Consider the following 26,102-nt stretch of genomic DNA (forward strand, 5'->3'; position numbering starts at 1 on the left):
AGCTGCGAAGTCGAACCATAGGGCCGCCTGGAGTCGCAGTCCGGTTAGTGATATCATCACCACTCCGGCTCCGGAACCATTTTCATTGGAGGCTCCGTCTACAAATACTCTTCATGTGGGGATTGGCGGTACCGGCATATTCGCGGTAGCCTCGGCTTCGTTGCATGCAGTAATGAAGTCCGCCAAGGCTTGGCCTTTTATAGAAATTTGGGGTATGTAGTGCAAGTCAAATTGACTTAGCTCCATTGCCCACTTGAAGAGCCTTCCGGATGCTTCAGGTTTTTGGAGGACTTGCCGGAGCGGGTGGTTGGTCAGTATCTTGATCGGATGTGCTTGGAAGTATGGCCTCAATTTCCTTGACGCCATCAGGAAGCAAAAAACCAGCTTTTCAATGACTGGGTACCTTGCTTCGGCTCCTATCATGCGCTTACTGACATAGTACACATGATGCTGAGTTTTCTCTTCTTCCCGGACTAGGGCAGCACTGATCGCGTGTTCGGAGACAGCCAAATATAGAAATAGGTCTTCTCCGAGAACGGGTTTTGATAGGATAGGAGGCTTGGCCATGTGCTCTTTTAGTTTTTTGAATGCCTCCTCGCACTCATCCGACCATTCAAACTTTTGACACTTCTTCAATATGTTGAAGAAGGGTATGTACTTGTCCGTGGACCGTGAGATGAAGCGGCTTAAGGCAGCTACCTTTCCAGTCAGGCTCTGCACATCTTTATGCTTTTTAGGGGATGGCATGCTCAAGAGGGCCTGGATTTTTTCCGGATTTGCCTCAATCCCCCTTTGGCTGACGATGAAGCCCAGAAACTTTCCTGACTTGACCCCAAATGTGCATTTCTTTGGGTTGAGCTTCATGCCGTATCTCCGGACCACTTCGAAGCATTCCTCTAAGTCGCTTGCATGGCTGTTGCATGCTTTGGACTTGACGAGCATGTCGTCTACATAAACCTCCATATTTCGCCCCAGGAGGCCTTTGAACATCCAATTGACCATTCTCTGGTAGGTTGCTCTGGCGTTTTTCAGTCCGAAGGGCATGACTAAGTAACATTATACCCCCTTATCGCTCCTGAAGCTAATGCACTCCTGGTCTGCCGTATGCATATTTATTTGATTGTACCCAGCATATGCGTCCATGAAGGATACCAGTTTGAACCCAGAAGTGGCGTCTACCATCTGGTCGATCCTGGGCAGCGAGAAGCAGTCCTTCGGACAAGCTTTGTTTAGATTAGTGAAATCTATACAAACTCGCCAAGTTCCGTTCGGCTTGGGCACCAGGACCGGATTGGCTAGCCACTCCGGATAGTATACGTCGCGGATCATGCCGTTAGTCAAAAGTTTGTCCACCTCTTTCTCCAGAGCCTCGGCTTTCACCAAGTCGAGCGGGCGTCGCTTTTGCTGGACGGGGGGCATGTTCGGATTGACGTTGAGTACGTGGGTGATGACATGAGGGCTTATGCCAGTCGTGTCTTCTTGGCGCCATGCAAAGATGTCGATGGCGCCCTTCAGTGTTTTTATTATTTTTTCTTTTTCCTTCGGATCTAGGTTCTTCCCCAGCCGGAGTACTTTGGTGGAGTCGAGGTCGCACACTGATAATTCCTCGACATCCTCCATCGGTTCCACAATTCTTTCGGACCCCACGTGGGGGTCTAACTCATCTTCTTCAGCCACTTCTGGCTTAACTGATTCCTGAACCATTAGTACGGGCAGGTGGGTTGCGACATTGTAACATTGTCTTGCTTCCCCCTGGTTTCCCCTCACCGTTCCGATCCCGGCTTCCCGGGTAGGGAACTTTAGGCACAGGTGCCGAATCGATGTGACTGCGCCAAAGTCTACCAAGGCCGGTCGGCCGAGGATCGCGTTGTAAGCAGTCGGACAGTCCACCACTACGAAAGTGCAGTACTTACTTAAATGTGCTCTGGGGGGTGTCCGGGCACAAGGTGACTGTGAGCCTTACTTTTCCCATTGGGATAAGTGTCGTCCCGTTAAACCCTGTGAGCTAGGATCCACTGGGCGAGAGGTCCCGGTCAGTCAAGCCTATTGCGGTGAAGGCTTCCTTGAAGAGTAGGTTCACGGAACTTCCATTGTCAATTAAGACTCTGGCCACCACTTTATTCGCGATGGGGGTCTCTATGACCAATGGGTCATGATGAGGGAAGCGCACTGTCTTGGCGTCTTCTTCCGTGAACGTGATGGGTTGGTCCATCAGCCGGGGCCTTTGAGCTGGGAGTTAAGTAACCTCCCAAACCTCATTGTGTTTCACGGCCCCTGCGTATCGTTTAAGCTCCTTGCGAGTAGTTCCTCCGATATGGGGACCTCCGGAGATCATGGCTACCCTCCTATTAGGCCTCGGCGGCAGACCGGGGATGTGCTGGGCGTCGCCCGTGGGAGCAGCTGGAGCTAATGCCCCTGCTGTACCCCCCGGTGTTCCCTGAGGCATACCCACAGTCGTCTGGCCTGGATTAAGGTGGGGCAACCTATTTTTGATCCACTCGTAGAGGTGGCCTAACCGGATTAGGTTTTCAATCTCGTCCTTGAGATTCTTGCATTCATTGGTGCTATGACCGATGTCGTTGTGGTACTCGCATCTTTTGCTCGGATCTCTCTGGGAGCTATCCTTGTACAACGGTTATGGCCTCCGGTAGTGTGTATTTTGCCTAGTAGCAAAGTACACAAGCTCTTGGGAGTCCGACAGCTCCGTGTATTGAGTGTACTGGGGGTGTACCCCCTTTTCTGGCGCTTCTCCCCCGTCCGGGTGCTACCCTTGGAGGACCTTTTGCTCCTCGAGCCCTGGGAAGGGCACACGGAGCTAGCGGCGGAGCAGAGTGCGAAGGAGTTTGTCCATTTATTCCGGACGGGTTGCCGAAATGGGATGATGCTGGTGCCAAGGCCTGGCCCTGACTATATCCGGGGGCAGCAGAGAATTGTATGCCACTTGCTTGTGGAGTTGCGGTCGGGGTACTACCCGAGGGCGATACTCCGGGCGTATATCCTGCTATCCCGGTGGGATAGTATCCTCCGTAAGCCACGATTTGGGCTTCTTTGAGGTTGATATATTTTTGGACTCTCTTCTGGAAGTCCTGAAGACTAGCGGCTCCTTCTTGCTGTAGTTCATTCCAGAAAGGAGTCCCAATGCGGATGCCTGCTTGGAGTAGCGCAAGCTGTTGTCCGTCGTCAACTTTCTTGGTTTTCGAGGCTTCCTCTCGGAACCTCTTTATATAATTCTTCAAGGTCTCGGTGGGCAGTTGCTTGATATTAGTCAAGGCACTGACCTCCAGGTTGACCTTTCTTGCGGCGACAAACTGTCTCCGGAAGTTGGTCTGTAGCTTGTTCCAACAGCCCACGGATCCCGGTTCCAATTTTTTGAACCATTCCTCCACGGACCCACTTAGAGTAAGCGGGAAGCACAGAAATTTGGCGTCATTGCTGACCCTCATGACCGTCATGACACGGTTGAACCGTGACAAGTGGTCGCTAGGATCGGAGTTCCCGGTATAAGCTGCCATTTCGGGCATCTTGAAGTTCTTAGCGAGTTCCGCCTCTAGGATGTGCTTAGCACATGGCTCCCGATCCTCGCTGTCTGAGTCGGAGTTGTCTCCTTTCTGTCTCTGGGAGACTCGGGCAATGTCTTTTCGAAGTATGGCGAGTTCCGCCATAATTCCTTCATTTAACGTACCCGTGGAGACCGCAGGTCCGTATCTTTTTTGGTCAAGGTGATCTTGGAGATCACCTTGGTTCCCATTGATTTGATTTCTCAGATCAACGGGAGGACACCTCTGTCCTCTTCTCCCTCTACCCCGGGGCTCTTGGTGCACGGAAACGCTTTTTTGATCCTCTCGATCCTGAGGGCCAAAGCTCCCTTTTTGGGGCTTGCCCCTCTGCGGACCTTTCCCTTTAGGGAAATCTGAGCGGACCATTCGCGGATCCTGCGCCTTTTTCCTTCGCCCTGGGGTAGAGGTAGGGTTTTTTGTTTGGTTCCCTTCAGCAAGGTACCTTATAGGGCTAGGCTCCCTAGATTTCTGCTGTTGGGAACTAGGCGAGGACGTCGCTGGTTCCTTGCCAAGTCCAGCGGTCATTGCCTTGGGGTGTACGTGAATGCCAGCCGCCTCCATGGCTTTTTGCATGGCCAGCATCACTTCTTGCATTTTCTGGTTTTGCGCTTTCTGAGCTTCGATCTCAGCTTCGTGATCGATAGCTTTTTGTCTGAGAAGCACCAACTCCGAGTAACTACCTTCGTCGTAGGCATACTCATCAAGGTTTCCCTCGTAGTCATCATCTGGAATTCCTTCTTCTTCCTCGGAACCCTCTGCTGCTCTTGAGGCTACATCTTCCTCATTCGGGTCTTGAGCATCTTCTAGAGGGCGAGGCTGACGAGTACTTCTAGTCTCCACCATGTTTGTGAAGTCAACTGTTCGTTTACAGTAGCTTTCTTCAGCTCTCAATGAAAGCACCAAAATATTGACCGAGGTTTTCGGCAACTAATAAAATATTATAAAGTTACTGAGCTGTAAGAAATTGAGAGAAGGATTTTTACGTGGTTGGGGCGTTAATGAGCCTTAGTCCACGAGTCTTTGTTATTTATGGATGTCTTTAATACAGAGAGTGTATTTGGGGAGTGTTTCACTCTTATAAATACAGAGAATGTTCTTGGTGAGTATTTACTCTACTTGCTCATATGCAGCCCAAGATTCTCTCTCCCATTTAATGAGCTTTGAAGGGGTATTTATAGTGTTTTTGGTGGGGTGATCCCCAGAATTATCCTTACAAGTGTATCTGTAAGTATCCATAAAGTAGGGCATTCCCAAAGAATATACCATGGGTAATGCATTGTCAAATCCCTAGGTGCTGTAGGGTTTTTATGTGGAATGACCTGATTGTCTTTTGACTAATGTGACTCTTCACAGTGTAACCGTCGCTAGACTTAAATGATCATTACTGTGCAGCTGCTGGTTGGAGGTTGTGCCGTTAGACTTTATTGCGTGTAGCAGTCCCAACACGCTTCCTCCCATGCAGCATTTAATCCGACTTGATTGCTCAGGAGAAACCTGACACCTCGCGGAGATGCCTTAGCATTATTCGAGCTTCCGAGAGCATATGGAGTTCCATGTGCCTTCTCCGGGGGCTACGTCCTGGACGCTACCTTATGGCATAAAGACTTAGTAAATATTGTAAATTGCTTGATCCACGTGTCCTTATCTGGTTGGTCCACATATATTGGGCAAAATCAGGGGCAACAGTAATAAACATATTTAAACCATTAGCATGTAAATTTCATGCAAACATCAATCACTTCAAATTTCTTATATTGATAACTAATCAGATTGTAAAGAGTTTTATTTAGGGCATAAAACCCAACAAACTCCCACTTGCACTAATATAAAACAAAATGTGCAAATAGGTCAATCTGATATTTTGATCTTCAGATCAAGTGTAGTATATTTGAATCCACCCAAACTTCTGGACACTAGTTCATAAATACACTTATGAAACATCCTTTACTATATGTTTTACTCATCAAGGGATACTAAAATCTTTACTGTTTAAAAAGTACATCTGGATTAACAGAAGACATATCTCTCATATTTTAAAATATGTAATTGAGATAATACAGTGTAGACTTTTCTTCAGCAATATAACTTTCTGGTATTTTCGAATAGACAAAGTTATAATTCTTCTCTGGTAGAGCTTGAATTATTATTCAATAATTCCTCCACCCCCAAAGTAAGCACCATCTCATAGAAATTTCGAAATTAGATGGTGAGATACAAGGACAACTGATACACAGTTCCTTAATATCTAACATATAGATCACTTTTATAAACCTTTCTTGAATATCTTCTAATGTTCCCTATTTGATTACATCTCAGATAGCTCCCACTCAATAGCAGATGTCTGGTTAAATAATACTTATAACCTCTAATTGTTTGGAGAGTTACCTAGTTTTGACTTTTGTATTAGTCTAAAACTTTTAAGTTAAGACTAAGTCATCAACATAGCAGACTAGTATTTGAAGTGAAAAATACATGCCAGAGATAAAGTAATCAAAAATTAAAATACCATAAAATTTTTATGAGGATTAAGAATTCTAGGTTCAAGTCATTCGAATGGACTGAACTAGAGTTCTTTATCTTATTCTCATAATTCTGATAAGCTATACCTATCCATGTGAATGGTTAGATTTACTTTTCAGTAGTGTTCTTAAGTACCTATCACAAGTATCAACCTGATGAAGATGGGTATAGAACTTTAAAATTCTCCCACTCAATTAAGGTAGTGTGAAACTTTAACAAAGAACTTTTATAGGTATCAATCTTTTACTTACAACAGTAAAAACGAAATGGAACATACAATCAAGATCAAGAATTTATATTGATAATAGCTGACTCATTATATTACTTCCATGTTTAAATAAGATATGTGTTACATAGGGAATTGTGGAATAGACTCCACCCCTAAGAATATACATATAGGGTACTATGGATAACCTCCACCCCTAAGTGTATAGAGATTATGATCTATCCTTAAAGGTTGTAAAGATCATGATTCTCATAGTGTGATAGAGTTTATGTGGAGTTGAATACTATCCAGAGTTCATTAGATATAAAAGATCGTTGAACTGCATAGTTTTCTTAACTTTTCTCCACCCCTATCAGATCATGAGATCCTTTTATTAAACAAATTCTTAATAATTGTATGAGAATTAACAATTATTAATAAACATAGAAATAGTTTCTAGTGTTTATATAATATAACTCTATGAAGAGTTGTAATTATTATAGAATTTGCATCAATAATAAAAATACTTACACATTCAAACATATAAATATAATGTGGTAATAGTTGATGAAGATAAAATAAATGAAGCTCATTCTCATAAATTGCAATATTGATTTCGAAAATAAAAGAAACTTTATTAAAAAAAATGTATTGCAACAATATGAGAAAAACAGGGATAAATATCTCTAACTAAAATTTGAAATCCAAATTGTCTTTAAACTAAAACAATTAATTCAAAAATAAATTGAAGAGCTTCATTTTCATCTGGACGATTTCACCCTTTGGTCCAGCTTTCTGATCCAACTCAATTGAGTTCAAGTAGCTTGGCCTATAAGAAGAAGAAAACAAATAAACAAAGTTAGTCCAGAATTATAAATCCAATTGGATAATAATTCACTAAAACTCTTAAAGTTTATAAATGGAAATACCTTGTTTCTTTGCAAGAAGTTTAGGACATTGGGGTTTCCAATGACCTTTCTCATTGCAGTAGAAACACTTTCCTTTAAGTGTAGCATCACCAGAAGGAACATCCTTTTTATTCTTCATGGCTTTTGTTCGCTTCTTGGTGTTCTTCCACTTCTTCTTCAATTTAGGCTTCGAAGCAAAGGCAACATTTGCTTCAGGTTTCATCGTCCCATTACCATTCCTAGGATTATGAGGTTTGCTCCCTTTCTTCTTGGGTCCTCCAATCAAATTTTCATAAGTTTGAAGGTCATTGACTAATTCATGAAAGTCAATTTCCTTCTTATTCATGACATAATTTGATGTGTATGGTAGAAATGCTGGAGTCAGGCTATTCAAGATAAGACTTACTTGAGTAGCACTGTCCATTTCAGCACCATGATCCTGTGCTTCTTGGAAATAACTTGACATTAGGAGAACATGGTCGCGCACGTTTTGATGAGATTCCATCCGTGCATTAATGTACTTCTTAGTCGCGTCATAGCGTGACTAAAGTGATGCCTTACCGAATAGCTCATTTAACTTCGTCATAACTTCAGCAGCCTTCTCAGTTTTAGAAAACCGAGTTTTGAGGGTGTCAACCATGCTAGAAAGCATAAAGTATAGAGCTTTGTCATTTGCTTTATGCCAACGCTCATACTTTTCTTTCACAGCTTTGGATGCATTATCCCCAGGCACTTCAGGTGACGGCTCAGTTAAAACAAACAAGGCACTTTCTCCTATGAGAGCAATATTAATGTTCTCATTCCATTTATTAAAGTTAGATCCATTCAGCTTGTTTTCAGTCAACAGTGATAACATGGGATTCATTTTGACAATACAGGATACTACAAAATAATAGAAATCAACAAATTAAAATTAATAATGGTTTAACACAAAATCAATTCAGAAATTATAAGCACATAGCAAGTAGGAATGATATGAGAAAATACTTAAAAATTCAATCCTAAATAATTTCCAAGGTTTTTCAACAAACTGATATCAGTGTCCCGTTTAGGCGAGAGTCAAAGCTACCATCCATTGAATAGAGTTGTCAGCTCATCTAAAATGTTAAACATTCTAGCAACCTTTTATTCGATCAAGATTGGAATCCAGCGTTGTCCCGTTTAAGCGAGAGTCAAGGCTATTCTATCTTATGAGCTTCTACCATTGTTTCGCAATTTGCAAGTCAAATATGGTCGTCACCATTAGGGTGATCTATACCATATAAAACACTTACAAACTACTTATCATGCGAGATTAAACGGTGCGAAATTGCTAATGAACGTTCCTCCATTAGGGAGGATTACTCACTAAAACAAACGCGGTGTAAAACCCACAATGGAGATCGAATATCTTAATAATAATAAAGCTCATTCTTTAAAATGTATTTTCTTTATTATTCAAATAAATAAATTCTCATTAAATTCGAGATTTAGAATTGAAATTCAAAAATAAGAATTTAATATAATATTTATAAAATTATACTTAGATGGTGATTGAAATAAAATTAATTATTTCCATCTTAGTAATAATCTTAAATATAAATATTAAGGAAATTAATTTAAGTTGAATTAAATTAAATAATTAGCAACTTAAAAATTTCCTTTGAGAATATATTTATTGAGTTCGAAAATTTAAAGTATATAAAAAATACAATTTTCGAAAATAACAAAAATAGAAAAGAAATACTTCAAGCAAAAATATCACCTATCTAGATTTTCTTTTGACTAATTAATTCAATTTCTAATAATATACATATATTAAATTCATTTATTTTAAATTAATCAATTAAATGAAAAAATCATTGATTTGGTCCAAGAATTAATTAAAATAAATAATTAATTTACAACTCAATCTATTTTTCAAGATTAAAATTCGAAAAAAAATATTGCATAAATAAAATGCAATTTTCGAAATTGATTAAGAAAATAAAGAAAAAAATATATATTGAAAACTATTTAAATTTAAGTTGAAAAATTAAATTTCAACTTAAAATAATTTTCTATTTAATTAAGTGTCATGAAAAAAACAATAAATATTTAAGTATCATGATGAAAATCAACTTAGATATTTAGATTTTTCAAGTTAATTCAATGTATTAAATTCAAGAAATAATAATTAAGTGTAGAGAAGGCTTAATTATTAATTTCTAGTTTAATACTAGGAAAAATATACTTAATAAAATTGTACCAAAATTAATTATTTAAATAATTAATTTCACAAAGTATAATATTTTCCTATTTAAATATTAGAAATAATAAGTAGTCTAGAAATTACTATCTAGAAAATATCTTATTTGACTAAGTATCTTTTCAAAAAAAAAAAATTGAAAAATATCTAATTTAAGTTATATAGAAAAAAAATCTTAAACTTAAATAATTTCAAATTTAGATTTAATTAAATATCAAAAATTAAGTTATAACCACTTAATTTGAAGATATCTTTTAAGTTAATATTCGAAAAGATATTAACCTAAAAAATATCTAAAATATTCCATCTTAAGTTAATATTCGAAAAGATATTAACTTAAAAAATATCTTAAGAATCTTTAATAACTAATGCCTAGGATTCCTCAACTTGATTTAAAATTTAAATCAAATATTCAAATTTAAGTTAGATAAGAAAAATCAGTTGTTACAACTAATTTATAACTTAAATAGGAATATTTAATTAAATAAGCTCCAGAAAGAATCTAGTTAGTTAAAATTCTATATTTAATTAAATACAAGAAAAATACAAATAGTTTGTCTAGAAATAATATCTAAACTAAAAGTGTTTTTCTTAAAATTAACTTTAAAATATTAAAATGAAAAAAAAAATTCATATATTTTAAAAGTTAATTATGTTGCTAATTCAATTTTATTAGGTCAAACTAATATAATTAACCTAGTACAGTTATTCAAATCAGGCAAATGGGCCTTCACAATTGGGGTAGTTCATGTGAGGGAGTGCTGGGTTCAGTATGTCGTACTCACTTCTATGGCTCCCAACTCTCACACAAGGCCCAAAAGAGAGGAATTTGACCTTAAAATGAAAAACTGTTATTAATTGAATAAGTCCAATAACTAAATGGACCTAAATAAAATCTATCATGGTGTGACATTTTATTTAGCAACAACCTATATGCATCTATATTAAAACAAAATAAACATATAGGCTCACACAGGCACACTTTAGATGGATCCTATCATGTTGCTAGGTCATACACAGATGAAAGAAGATTGTAAAATTTACCTGTTACAAATTATTAACTTGACCAAGGGATCCATCAGATCATTAGATCTGGCAAAAAGTAACCATGGCTATTTGCAATCAAGTAATAATAGGTTTTGAAAACTTACATACAAGCTAAAACCACATACTCCTGCAACAAGGTTAGCTGGATAGTTGGAGGTAGGATTTATTTAATTTTAAATAAATAAATTTCGAAATTAATAATTAAATAAAAAAATATTTAATTAAAAAAAATAAATAATTTAATTTTCGAAAAAAAATAAATATTTATTTTCGAAATTAAAAAAATTATTAACTTAAATTTCGAAATTATTTTAAAAAAAATATTTAAAATTAAACCTACAATTTTGAAAAATTAGGTTTCAACCAACCTAAATATCATTTCAAAATTTGCTAACTACTTTTAAAATTTAAATGTTATTTTATAAATAAAAATTAGAAAAGATAAATGAAATATCTTTTTCAGATTTTAAATTTAATTTAATAAATAAAATAACAAAATTTAAAAGTTAACAAAATATCTTACATCTATTTAAAATTACATGATTATAGTTATCTTATTTTAAATTTAAATAAGGTCAAATTATTTAAAAAAAAATTAATTTAAAAATAGTTAAAATCTGACCTTAAATTTAAAAATGAGATAAGATATAATCAAATTTAAAAATAAGATAGATAATTAAGCAATAAGATAGATATTTACTATTTTAAAATTCAAATTACACTAATATCTTGAATTAAATTTAAAAAATATTAAATTAATTCATAATGATAATTAGAATTGAATTAGGAATAGTTAATATATAAATACAAAACTACACAAAAAATCGGAAGTTAATTTCATGAAAAAGCATGAAAATACGAAGAAAAACGAAAAAATTGTGAGTTGTACGGACAGTTTTCGCGATCGCAGGAAAATTTCAGCACAACTCCGTTTTTTTTTTTCGAATCTTCAAAAAATCATAACTAATTCAAATTAAATCGAAATTGAGTTATGTAAAAAGGTAACTTGCTTAATTTTTTCCATACTATCCAATAAAAATAATTCCAGAAACAGAATCGCAATTATTTTTCACGAAAATTTATAAACATCAATCAATCATCAAATAACACTCAATACAACATGATACCATCCAAAAACAAACAAGCAATCGTTTTAAAGTCCAAATTTCTTGCAAGTAAATCAATTACCATGGCTCTGAGGCCAATTGTTGGAATATTTATTTTACCAGGATCTTAGATCTACTCACAAGTATGTTGTTTAAACACCCTAAATATGAACTTTCTAAAACGATAAATTAAACACATATAAAGTTAAGAAAAACTTACATTGATGCAGCGGAATTAATGTCTCCTTCCACTCAGATATCTAACCCTTGTATCCTTTCTGTAGCAGAGTATAATCAAGATCTGAGCCCGAATGTCCTTCTTCTTCAAGTTTGATCATTCACAGTCTTCCAATCTATGATTGAGTTACTGCTTGCTGTGTGTGGGCACTTACTCTTTTACTAGGGTCGAAATTGATGAAGGGAAAAGAAGAGAGAGGGTTTTGGCCAGGTATAGAAAGTGGGGAAGGCTCAGTTTTTCTGAAGAGATAAATTTCTGTCAGAAGATGATATCAAAACTTATGATTTGACTGAGCCATCACTTTCTATTTATAGGCAACTACTAGGTTTAGGTTAAGAATTATTTGGCATTAAAATAATGAAAATATTAATTTGAAAAACCCTTAATAAGTGGCAGGCCATGGTGTTATAGTGGGCCTCACTTGATTTTGCAGTTTTATCAAATTTTATCTCTATTTTCTCAAAAACGCCAATTTTCCAATTCTAACCTTTTAAATGCCAAAACTAATTATTTAATAACTAAAATAGATTATTAAATAATATTGTCATTTAATTTAATTATTAATTAGACATATAAAGTCCATTAATAAATAAATAAACCTAGAAACTCTTTTCTTTACAATTTCACCCATGCTTAGTGAAAATTCATAAAATTAGACATAGTCTAACTTTAGAATTATAATTGATCAATCATGAATCAATTAATGAGTCTTACAAGCAGAATATTCTCAACTAGAATGGGGACCATGGATCTATATGCTGAGCTTCCAATAAGTGAACCAAATTTACCAAGTAAATTCCTACTTATTAATTCTTCGTTGAATCCACTCTTAGAACTTAGAATTGCACTCTCAGACTTATATAGAGCATATTGTATGTTCCACGATATCAATATGCTATCTCATTTAACCATTGTTATAATCTTATTGTGATTTAAAGATCCTCTATATAGATGATCTACATCGAGATGAGATTTCTTTACCGTTCTCACCCCTCAATGTATTTTGCCCCTTAAAACACTTAGCTACCTGTAAATGGTGTTTAGTGATTTAGTCAGTTAAACAAGAGCTCATCCATTTACTTCTATTTTCTAAGCTCGAAGGGAATCATCACTTGACTTCTATACACCAGTAGAAGTTATAGATTCCATATTTATGTTCAGCACTCCCACTCAATCATACTATCATGTTCCCAAAATATACGTATCACCCTGACCCAAAAGTAGGCTTAACTAATAAATCTAAGAACATGAATAGCACTCCTGAGTTGAGCCTAAGCATATCAGGATTTAGATTATTTTAATCTTAAGATCAACTACTGATATTGACTTGGAAATATATGTATAACGGTAAGTTTGTAATATCTTAACTTAGTTGCAATATCGGTCCAGTCCAATGTATACTCCATACATTCGAAACTAGTATACTTTACTAATGTCCTGGAAAGAACATAACACTTACTCCAAGTGTAAGTACCCATCATCGCTGATTATCACATTAGTGTAAATCCAATAACACTGATGAAACAGGGACCAAGTCTTTTGATTCATATGATCACAATCACATTCCACTGTGTTGACGATACTGTAATTGTGAATAAACATATGATCTGGATTTAACTGATTTTGTGTGTAAATGTAATAAACATATTTAAACCATTAGCATGTAAATTTCATGCAAACATCAATCACTTCAAATTTCTTATATTGATAACTAATCAGATTGTAAAGAGTTTTATTTAGGGCATAAAATCCAACAGGCCCGATGCTACCCATTTTTTTTATATATTTTTGTACATTAAAAAGTTAGCATCAGGTGACCATCAGACCACCATCAGACCACCATCTGACCATATCTGCTACCAATTTTTTTTTTTATGTTTTATGTACATAAAAAAAGTAGCATCAGGTGACCATCGGACCACCATCGGACTACCATCGGACCCCATCGGACCATATCATCGGACTACCATCGGACCTTTGTCTTCAACCTTTACTCATTTTAACAACAGGAAGGCATCGGACCACCATCGGTTGAACCTTTCAAGCCGCAAAGCAAAGTAGTATTGGGTGAAATACTTTCAGATATAACTCCTTCTAATGTTCCATCATCTTCTACTCAAGTAGAGGATAATCCCACTTCCTCGGTTGAACCTTTGCAAGTTGATATAACCGAGAAATCTACCACTGATGTTCCTGTTCAGAAGATCACCGCTCCCCGTTGTAGTGGGAGGGTTTTTAATAAACCATCTTGTTATGGCTTGGATGGTGAAATCAATATGGTCATTAATGACGGTATTGATGACGACCCATTAACCTACAAACAGGCAATGGCAAGTCCCGAAGAGAAACAATGGTCAGTCGGCATAGATTCCGAAATGGATTCCATGAAAAAGAACAAAGTCTGGGAATATGTAGACGCACCCAATGACTATCGTCCAATTGGATGTAAGTGGGTCTACAAGAAGAAAAAAGGCAATGGAGGCGAAGTCGAAACTTTTAAAGCTAGACTGGTCGCCAAGGGTTATACCCAAAGAGAAGGCGTGGACTATGAGGAAACTTTTAGTCCGGTCGCCATGCTCAAATCCATCCGAATTCTTCTCTCCATAGCAGCCGCTTTCGATTATGAAATCTGGCAAATGGATGTCAAGACAGCCTTCCTTAACGGAATTCTTGAAGAAACCATCTATATGGAGCAACCAGAAGGCTATGTTCTTCCAGGGCAGGAAAAGAAAGTTCGCAAACTCAATAGGTCCATTTATGTACTTAAGCAAGCTTCTCGCTCCTGAAACAAAAGGTTTGACAAAATCATTAAAACCTACGGCTTTCTTCAGAATGAAGATGAACCTTGTGTTTACCAACTCAAGGAAAACCAAGTGGTAGTCTTCCTGGTCCTTTATGTTGATGACATTTTGATTATTGGCAACAATATCAAGAAAATGACTGACATCAAGGAGTGGCTTGACACTCAATTCGAAATGAAGGATTTGGGTGAAGCTGCATATGTTCTCGAGATTCAGATTATCAGAAACTGGAAGAACAGATCCCTTGCTCTCTCTAACAACTTACATAAATAAAGTTTTAGAGAGATTCTCAATGACAAACACCAAAGGGGCAACTATGCCTTCTAGATTTGGTTTCTGTCTATCTAAGGAACAGTGTCCCACTGATCCTAAAGAGATAGAGGACATGAGAAGGGTTCCTTATGCTTCAGCAGTTGGAAGTCTAATCTATGCAATGTTATGCACTAGACCTGACATCTGTTATGCAGTAGGAATTGTGAGCAGGTATCAGACAAATCCAGGACAGGAACATTGGAATGTTGTTAAGCATATCCTGAAGTACTTGAAAAGTACGAGGCAATTCGTGTTAGTCTACAAGGGTGGTGCTTTGAATCTCGTAGGCTATACCACTTCAGGTTTTCAAGCATGTCTTGATGACAGGAAATCTACATTTGGGATGGTGTTTACTCTTGGGGGTGGAGCAGTGATTTGGAGAAGTGTTAAACAAACCCCAATTTCAGACTCTACTATGGAGGCAGAATACATAGCTGCAGCTGAGGCTGCTAAAGAACTTGTTTGGCTTAGATAGTTCTTCACAGGACTCGGTGTTGTTCTTGGAATGGAAAAACCACTGGTTTTACTTTGTGATAACACTGGAGCCATAGCCAACAGTAAAGAGCCTCGTAGCCACAAGAGAAGCAAACACATAGAAAGGAAATATCACATCATCATTGAGTATGTGGCAAGAGGAGATGTACTGGTGGAGAAAGTGGACACTGAGGAAAACCTAGTTGATCGATTCACCAAAGTTTTGGTAGGAACTGCATTTGAAAAGCACCGACTGAATTTAAGATTAGCTGAAATGTACTGATTGTTTTTATATTAGTGCAAGTGGGAGTTTGTTGGGCTTTGTGCCCTAAATAAAACTCTATTTCAATGTAATCTTTATCATTCAATTATCAATAAAGAGACATAAGTATTTTCATCACTTATTTAGTGTGTCATTTGGTTCATGTTATTATTTATATGTTTATTTGATTTATAAATTCATCCAAACCCTTATCACATTTATATTCTTGTTTATTGTGTCGTCAGCACAGTGGAAAGTAATCAAGATTGTGTGATTAAATATATATTCCTAGATTTATCAGTACACAAGGTTTAACTGATATGATAATCTACAACATAGTTTACTTGCACCTTGGATAAGTGCTATATCCATTCCAGGGCATTAGTTAAAGTAAAGCTTGGGTTGGATGTATGGAGTATGCATCAGAAGGGACCGATATTGAACTTGAATTAGACATGATAATCCTACCGTAACATCTATTCAACTTAATATTACCTAGTTGATCCTATATCAAATGATCTTAATCCTGACATGGTTAGGTTCGATCTCAAGAGTATTACTCATGTTCTTTGATTTGTTAGTTAAGCCTACTTTTTGGTCAGGGTGTGTTAGGTTATAATTAACCTATGTTTTGGGTCTTTAAAATTAGCATTATCTCGTCTATTGGTGTCTTTTGGAGCAGTTTTACGCTTGATTTTCATTATTTCAGGTTCCCGGGGTGTTAAAGTTCGAATTCAGTCAAATGGCGAAAAACTGGGACAAACTTGGAAAAAATTGGAAAATTCGGCTCCAGGGGCATCAGTAGTCGCGACCTCCAGAGAGCCAGGTCGCGACCCTTTTTCCTGGTCGCGACCCTGGTCGCGACTTCGAGAATTTGGCAGAAACTCGGTTTTTCGAGTTTTGCCTGTAGTCGCCACCAGCTTAATTGCTAGTCGCGACTAGGTACGGAAATCGCAGATTTGACCTAATTTTGATTTTTCTCTCAATTGGAGGCACACCACTCATCCCTATATAAGGAATACGACATTGAAGGTCAGAATTAAGCAAAAACAGACCTAATAGTGGAGGCAAGTGGAGAGGAAGCTATCTTGAAGACCCGGAGCGATACCACCTTCTAGTTTCTTTCTTTTACCTTTTTTAATTCTTCTTTATGTTTGTTTTTATTTCTGAATTAATCATGGATGTTTTTAGAGTGATTATGAACTAATTTCCCAATAAGGGAGGATGATGATTGTTGTTTAAGTTTATGCCTAGTTAATAAATAATTGCCATTCCTTCATCTTATGTGTGAATACTATCTTTATTTGTGTTTAATTCCATGTGCAAGCTTGATCACCTTTTACATGTTTAATGATCTCAATTCGAAATCTGAAAAGTGAGAATTGAGAATGCTAAAATTTGGATAGTCTAGGTTCTGATGTAAAACGAAAGTATTTACATAGCCTCAGTGACTAATAGATTATTGCTTAATGCTGATTTTATGTTGATTTAATTAAGAAGTTAATTAGAGAACATAAGATTTAGAACCTAAAAGATCTGAAAAGAGTTAGGTTAATTTATAATCTGTCATTCACATTGAGATAAGGATAGCAATTAGGTATTAACATAGGTAGCTTATCAACAGGATTCACCTCCCTAATCTCTCATCTTGATTAATCGTCGTCTATTTTCTCTTTAATTTTCTGAGTTATTTACTTTTAAATTGCAAACTTATTATTTTACCGAATAGAATCATAAGTATAGTTTAGTAGTACTTAATCCAATTCCCTGTGGTTCGACCTCACTTGCGTGAGATACTACTTGATACGTACACTTGCGTAGTAAACATAATTTTCGTAACAAGTTTTTGGCGCCGTTGCCGGGGAATTGTTTAAAGATTAATATTACACAAAATTATACTAACTTCTACTTTGGTATATTTTCTCTTGCTGATTTTTCTAACCTTTTTCTTGCAATATTTTCGTTATCTATTTCAGGCATCGTAAGTGTATGCGCCGTCAAGGACAAGCTGTGATATTACCAGTTGATCCCGAAATCGAGAAAACTTGTAGGAGAAACCGAAAGAACAAGAGGCAAGAGGGAGTTTCAGCAACTGCTGAAACTTCAGAAATCATGGCTACCAATGCTGCAAACAATGGAGGCAATAACGGCAATAATGGTGGCGCAGTAGAAGATCAAGCTAATGGCCGTAGCTTGAGAGATTACATTCTCCCTACTCTGACGGGAGTGCAGTCGTGTATCAGGCCACCGGCAGTGGATGCAAATAACTTTGAGATCAAACCTGCCATACTTCAAATGGTGCAGTCTTCAGTTCAGTTTGGTGGCCTCCCTTCTGAAGATCCTAACCTGCATCTCTCTAACTTCATGGAATTTTGTGAAACTTTTAAAGTTAATGGAGTTAGTGATGATGCTATTCGACTGAGACTGTTCCCATTCTCTCTTAGAGAACGAGCCAAGAGTTGGCTAAACTCCTTGCCACCCAACTCTATCGCCACCTGGAATGATCTGGCAACGAAATTCTTGTCAAAGTTCTTTCCTCCAGCCAAGTCTGCAAAGCTGAGAGGAGAAATCAATAACTTCTGCCAACAAGATAATGAATCTCTCCATGAGGCTTGGGAGAGGTTTAAAGATCTGATTAGAAAGTGCCCTCATCATGGTATAGAGAAGTGGATGCTGGTCCACAACTTTTACAATGGGTTGGTAGGAAATACTAGAACTTTAACTGATGCAGCAGCTGGAGGAGCCTTTATGAGGAAGAGTGCTAATGAGGCTTATGATCTATTGGAGGAGATGGCTCTAAACAATCAGCAGTGGCCAACTGAAAGGAGTCAATCAAAGAAGGTAGCTGGTGTGTTAGAGGTTGATGCCATCACAAAGTTGACAGCACAGGTTGAGGCATTGACAAAGCTAATTGTAGGGCAAGCTAAACAAGCCCAAGTTGTTTGTGAGCTATGTGGAGGAAGTCATCATTTTTCAGAGTGTCAAGCTGATGTGGATGATTTGCCAATGGATGAAGCTAAAGCCATTGGAAATTATTCACAGAACAACAACAATAACTATGGGTTCAACCAGGGTAATAACCGAAGAAACAGTGGGTTCTATCAGCAACAAAATCAGAACCAGAATCAGAATCAACAGTTTAATCAGCAACAAACCTCTGGTGGAAATTCTAGTTTGCAGACAGATTTACTGCTTCAATTCATGACTGAAACTAGATCTTCAATCAAAGACCTGCAGACACAGATGGGCCAACTAGCAACTCAAGTAGCAACCCGTCCTCAAGGGAATTTGCCTAGCACAACTGAAGTAAACCCCAAGGAAAACTGCAAGGCAATTACCCTGAGAAGCGGTAAAAATTATGATGGTCCTGAAATGCCACAACTAGTGAATGGAGAAAAGGAGATTGAAGAGCAACAAATGTCAACCCCAACACCCACTTCAACGAAGGCTACTGAAAGTCGAACACAACCACAGCAGTCTCCACCAACTAATAGTGATCACCATGTAAAAATACCATACCCTCAAAGGCTTAGAAAGTCAAGCTTAGACAAGCAGTTCACCAAATTCCTGGAAGTTTTCAAAAGACTTCACATTAACATTCCCTTTCTTTGAAGCTTTAGAGCAGATGCCAAGTTATGTGAAGTTTATGAAGGAAATCCTGTCAAAGAAGAGAAAGATGGAGGATTATGAGACAGTGGCTCTAACTGAAGAGTGCAGCGCCATCCTACAGAAGAAACTCCCTCCTAAACTTAGAGATCCAGGGAGTTTCACTATTCCTTGTACTATTGGGAAAATTGAGGGAATAAATGCACTTTGTGACTTGGGAGCCAGCATTAACTTGATGCCTCTATCGGTGTTTAAAAGATTGCAGTTGGGTGAAGCAAAGCCAACAACAGTAACTCTCCAATTGGCGGACCGATCACTAGCCCATCCTAGAGGAGTCGTTGAGGATGTGTTAGTTAAGGTTGACAAGTTCATCTTTCCAGCTGATTTCATCGTTTTGGATATGGAAGAAGATAGCAATGTCCCAATTATTCTTGGGAGACCATTCTTGGCAACTGGCCAAGCCTTGATCGATGTTCAGAAGGGTGAATTAAAGCTGAGAGTCCAAGGAGAAGAAGTGGTCTTTAATGTGCTAAAGGCTATGACGTACCCAAAGGCAAGTGATAACTGTTTCTTCATTGACTTGATTGATGAAATGGTGAGTGAGAAAAAGTTGCTAGATGATCCTCTTGAACTAAGTCTAACTGAAGATGAATTGACGGAGCAAGAAGGACAAGAGGTCATGGGGTATGTGAAGTGGCTTGATTCCTATGGGCCCTTGAACAGAAGATATTTTAAGGAATTGGGAGCAGTTCCAAAAGAGCTAAAGCCATCTACTGAAAAGCCTCCAGAACTTGAATTGAAGGTGCTTCCTAGTCACTTGAGGTATGAATTTTTGGGTCAAGATAAAAAGCTACCAGTTATTGTTTCAGCTTCTCTCTCTGATGTGGAAACTGATAGACTTTTGAGGGTACTCCGAGCTCATAATAAGGCCATCGCTTGGACACTAGGTGATGTTAAAGGAATCAGTCCTTCAACAGTGATGCATCGAATTCTCATGGAAGACAATGCCAAACCAACAATTGATGCTCAACGAAGACTTAATCCACCCATGAAAGAAGTTGTCAGAAAAGAAGTAGTTAAGTGGTTGGATGCTGGAGTTGCTTATCCTATTTCAGATAGTAAGTGGGTTAGCCCGGTGCAAGTGGTCCCAAAGAAAGGTGGAATGACGGTGATCAAGAATGAAAAGAATGAGTTGATTCGTACAAGAACAGTCACTGGTTGGAGGATCTGCATCGATACAGGAAACTCAACAAAGCAACAAGAAAAGATCACTTCCCTTTGCCCTTCATTGATCAAATGCTAGACAGATTAGCGGGGCAAGAATATTACTATTTTCTTGATGGATATTCTGGATACCACCAGATAGCTATAGCACCTGAAGATCAGGAGAAGACTACTTTCACATGTCCCTATGGTACCTTTGCTTTCAGAAGAATGCCCTTCGGCTTGTGCAACGCCCCTGCTACTTTTCAAAGGTGTATGATGGCTATTTTTTCAAATTTGATTGAATCTTGTATTGAAATTTTTATGGATGATTTTTCAGTGTTTGGTTCTTCCTTTGATCATTGTTTGGAAAATCTGGAAAAAGTGCTAACAAGGTGCGAGAAGTCTAACTTGGTGTTAAACTGGGAGAAGTGCCACTTTATGGTAACAGAAGGAATTGTTCTTGGGCACAAAATTTCAAAGGCAGGAATTGAGGTGGATAAGGCAAAGGTTTCAACAATAGAAAATTTGCCACCTCCAGTTTCTGTAAAAGGAGTGAGGAGTTTCCTAGGACATGCTGGCTTCTACCGCAGATTTATCAAGGACTTCTCCAAAATCTCAAAACCTTTATCTAGCTTACTTGTAAATGGAGTTCCATTTGAGTTTGGAGAAGATTGTTTAAAAGCTTTCAAGATTTTAAAGGAGAGATTGATTACAGCACCGATAGTAACTTCACCAAATTGGGAATTGCCGTTTAAATTGATGTGTGACGCAGGTGACTATGCCATTGGAGCGGTTTTGGGTCAGAGAGTTGACAGAGTATTCCACACAATCTACTATGCTAGTAGAACTCTGAATTATGCTCAATTAAATTACGCCACTACAGAGAAAGAAATGCTGGCAATAGTGTTTGCTTGTGACAAATTTCGACCCTACCTGATTGGAAATAAGGTAATTGTCTACACAGATCATTCAGCAATCAAATACCTTATGACCAAGAAGGACGCAAAACCAAGACTGATTCGGTGGGTACTTTTACTTCAAGAGTTCGACTTAGAGATAAAAGATAAAAAGGGCACCGAAAACCTGGTAGCAGACCACTTGTCAAGATTAGAGCTGCAAGAGAGTCAGAATACAAAGGAGGTACAAATAAATGAGTAATTTCCTGATGAACAACTCTTTAGTGTGAGGGAAAACCTGATGGTACCGTGGTACGCTGACTATGTTAATTTCTTGGCTGCAAAAATAACTCCACCCGAGCTTTCGCGTCAACAATTGAAGAAATTATTTTCTGAGGTGAAACATTACTATTGGGAAGAACCAATCCTCTACAAGCACTGCGCTGATCAGATAATAAAAAGATGTGTGCCTGAAGAGGAGATGTATTCTATCCTAAATCACTGTCATGCTTTACCATGTGGGGGACATTTTAGTGGAAATAGAACAACTGCAAAGGTGTTGCAAAGTGGATTCTTTTGGCCAACGCTATTCAAGGATGCTACTACTTTTGTAAAGGCATGTGATCGTTGTCAACGAACAGGTAATATCTCAAGAAGAAACGAGATGCCTTTAACAGGAATTTTAGAAGTTGAATTGTTTGATGTGTGGGGAATAGACTTTATGGGTCCTTTTCCTTCATCCTTTAGCAATCAGTACATTCTTTTGGCTGTTGATTATGTGTCTAAATGGGTCGAAGCTTCAGCTACACCTCAAAATGATGGAAAGACAGTTCTCCGCTTCTTACAAAAGAACATTTTTACTCGGTTTGGTACTCCTCGAGCAATAGTAAGCGATGAAGGGAGTCACTTCTGTAACAAGCAGTTTGAAGCACTTCTTTCAAGATATGGTGTCCGACATCGAACTGCTTTACCATACCATCCCCAAAGTAATGGCCAAGCTGAAATTTCTAATCGGGAGATTAAGATGATTCTAGAGAAAACAGTGCAAAGATCAAGGAAAGATTGGTCAAGAAAGTTAGATGACGCACTGTGGGCATACAGAACTGCTTTCAAAACACCGATTGGCATGTCCCCATATCGGTTGGTGTTTGGAAAGGCTTGTCATTTACCGGTGGAGTTAGAGCATAGAGCTTTTTGGGCCATGAAGACTCTTAACATGGAACTAAAAGCTGCAGGGGAGAAAAGACTATTACAGCTGAATGAGCTAGATGAGTTTCGGAACGAAGCCTATGAAAACGCAAAGATATACAAGGAGAGAACTAAAAAGTGGCACGATCAAGGTCTAATACGGAAAGAGTTTCAACCATGGCAGCAAGTGTTACTCTTTAATTCAAGGCTGAAATTGTTTCCTGGAAAGTTGAAATCAAGGTGGTCGGGACCATTCACGGTGGTCAAGGTGTTTCCTTATGGAGCGGTGGAGTTAAAAGGTGAAAGTCCAACAACTTTCAAGGTTAATGGACATCGTTTAAAGCTCTACTTAGGAGGTCAGTTTGACCAAGCCAAGTCCGCCATGATCTTGGCACCACTTTGAAGTGCAAGGCTCAGCGTCCAGCTGTATGACGATAAAGACAGCGCTTCTGGGAGGCAACCCAAGTATTATTTTTCGTTAGACTTTTGATTATGTTTTAGTATGCTTTAGTATTGTTAATATTTTCAATTTTTAGATTAGTACCAGACATTATTTCTTTTTAATTGAATCGTGAAAAGCGTGAAAAAAAAATATATATATAAAAAATAATTTTTCGACCTGAGCCCAGTAGTCGCGACTAGCCTTTGGCCTAGTCGCGACCTATTTTCCAAGTCGCGACCTTAGTCGCGACTTCCTGATTTTCCAGAGAGGCAGGAAATTTTATTGTGAGCTAGTCGCGACTAGCCTTAGGCCAAGTCGCGACTTGCTCACCAAAATTTCTATAAATTCACACTTTCCCCCTCATTCAACCCTACACCAACAAAATTCAAATTTCAAATCCTCTCAGCCGACCCTACCCTTTTTCCATCTCAAAAATTCAATTTTTCATCTCCAATCTTCAATCTTTTCATCTTTTCTCAAATTTCTTAAACCTAATCTATTCAATAACCCGATTTCACTCAACGATATACACATATTATCAAAACCCACACCAAAAAAATAACCCAAATCCAAAAATCACCATTGTTTTCACCTTCAACCTCAAGCTTTCAAGAACATTCAACAATGGAGGTGGAGTAAAGCTTTTTCGGGTTTGTAAGTATCACTTTCTTCATTCTTTAAAGAATTTGATTATTTTTTTAGATTTTGAGTGATATAAATGTGTGTGGTGCAAAAATATTGATTATATTGGGTTGTTATTATTGTATTGTGGTATTGAGTGTTTAAGAATATTGTTTGAGTGAATTTTTATTTTTGGGATAGAGAAAATTTAAGGGGAAGTGCTGCCCAATTTTTTTTTAGAAAAAAAAAAGTTTTAGAAAAAAAAAGAGTTTCAGAAAAAAAAAAAATTTCGAAAAAAAAGAAAAGGAAAAAAAAAATGGCACCAAAGAGGACTAGGAATGTTGAAGAAGGTTCGTCTTCAAACCCTCCACCAACGGGTTTTGATAGAACCCGCTTTGGAAATATCGAGGACAACAATCGCTTCGTGAGGTTAAAGAATAGGGCTTATATTGAAGATCAGGGTATTGAATTCCTGGAAAATCCCTTGAGGTGCCAACCTCGGTTTGAAACAATCAGAGCTCAAATTGAAAGAATGAAGTGGGGAAGCTTTGTGGATACTCGGGGTCGGGCTAATGTTACTATGGCCTGTGAATTCCTTGCGAATTGGCCTGACCGCCGGAATGGGGAAGTGAAGGTGCGTGGAAAGAAAGTTCCCGCCACTGCTGATACATTCAATGTGATGTTCTCTGTCCCAGATTACACTAGGGAGGAACAACGCCTCCGAATTATTGAGGAGGAAGAGCAGTTTGATGTGGTGGATGTGGCAGAGACAGTGGGATTTCCTGGGTTGAGGTTCCATGACAATGATGGTACCGAGGGGTCGCCCAATATTCTATACCGGTGTGAGCTGAACCCGGTGGCAAAAACATGGCTGTACTTTGTGAGTGCTCGGTTAGTGCTCAACAAGCATTTTTCCGATGTCCAAATGGATCGCCTGAAATATGTGTACGCCATAATGAAGGGGTACAACATTAATATTGGACAAGTCATAAGGCAAAGCATTGAGCAGATCGTGCAAGGAGCCATGGGAGGTGGTTTTGGTTTGGCAGGAGTTATCACAGAACTCAGCGGGGCATATGAAGTTCCCCAGTTAAAGTATGACAACACGGTGTTGCCACTTCGCAAGATGGACATCGCCTTTGTCAACAGGCTGAAAGAGCCACACCCCTATGGCCAGCCACCACCTGATGCACCGCAAGGGCGTAGGCGGCAACGTGAGCCTAGTGTTGAAGAAGAAGAGGAGCAACCACTACAATTGCCTAGGCCCATCGATCCTACAACACAATACACTCATGCACAGCTGAGTTATATAATTCAGCAGAACAACCACATGCAACAATACATGGTGCAGAGGAGTATCTATGATGAGGGACAAGTTCAGCAACTCAACTCTCTTATCAACAGAATGAACATTGGGATTGATGACCCGAACTACTTGGCACAACCTCCTCGGTTCTATCCCTATGACCAGCCGCCACCACCCAACCCTTTCTGAAAGGGTCTCAGGTAAGTTTCTTCTCTCTGCATATTACTGTATACATTGGGGACAATGTAATATTTAGTTTGGGGGGAGAGACTTAAAAATTTTAAATTCTGCACTTTAATTTCTGCATTTTTAATTTTCTGTTTTTAGTTTTATTTTGCTTTAGTTAAGGAATGGCAATAAGCTTGACGATAGTTGTACACTGCTGATTAGTGTGATGTGATCTGAAACTGTAAAATAACTGTGTGCTTGATTTTGTTAACTCTTTGGATTAGTTTGGATGCTTAGAAACCTGTGTTTTTCTGCAAATACTCAAGTTGTGAAAATTGTTATAATTGTTTTACTGTGGTTTGTGGTAAGATTGACAGGATAGCTTAGAACTTGCATGTTTATTCTTTTGAGGCGAAATCCTTGATAGTGTTCAATTGGAATATGACTTAGGCATTTGTTGGATAGTTTGAGCCTTTCAAGCCTACCATAATGTGTATCCCTAGTTACCCTTTTGAGCCTTAACCTGTTGTGTTTTCACTCACTGATTTGAAATTTTGCAACCACACTATTAATTTTGTTCTCACCATGATTATCCATGATATCATAAGCTATATGATTAGTTTGGGGAAAAAGAAACATTTAGTGTGACGAAATAGTGAGAGGGAAAAAAATATTTGTAAGATTGAGAAGAAAGAAAAAAAAAAATTGTGTAATTCAATGTCATTGAAAAAAAAATTGAAAAAAAAAGGTAAAGAATATGATTTCAGTGGTGTTGGAAAATAATAAATATATCTTCTCTCAATCTTGGTAAATGTGGGTACACTATGGGGTATTGAAAAAGAAAAGTAAGAAGCTTGTGGGTTCTGTTTGTGTGCTTATGATATCTTGAGCCAGTATTTTCTTTTGCCTATCCCTGAATATCTGAGCCATACTACCTAAGCCTTGAAAAGACCTAATGATTCCGAAGAACACTGTTAACATTAGTGGAGAAAGGTAAGCATGCGAGCTTATG

General features: G+C 37.9%; 1 protein-coding gene and 1 non-coding gene across 2 annotated transcripts; one reads left to right on the plus strand and one right to left on the minus strand.

Moving 5' to 3' along the window:
• Positions 1–18,210: 18,210 nt before the first annotated feature.
• Positions 18,211–18,317, minus strand: LOC133036421 (small nucleolar RNA R71). Its single transcript, XR_009687078.1, has one exon. It is a non-coding gene; the product is annotated as a small nucleolar RNA R71 (small nucleolar RNA).
• Positions 18,318–22,581: 4,264 nt separating this feature from the next.
• Positions 22,582–22,956, plus strand: LOC133036159 (uncharacterized). The gene has a single exon (XM_061112658.1). The coding sequence runs from the start codon at positions 22,582–22,584 to the stop codon at positions 22,954–22,956; it is 375 nt and encodes a 124-aa protein (XP_060968641.1).
• The last annotated feature ends 3,146 nt before the right edge of the window (positions 22,957–26,102 follow it).

Source organism: Cannabis sativa, chromosome 3, assembly GCF_029168945.1.
Source record: "Cannabis sativa cultivar Pink pepper isolate KNU-18-1 chromosome 3, ASM2916894v1, whole genome shotgun sequence".
Lineage (NCBI taxonomy): Eukaryota > Viridiplantae > Streptophyta > Magnoliopsida > Rosales > Cannabaceae > Cannabis > Cannabis sativa.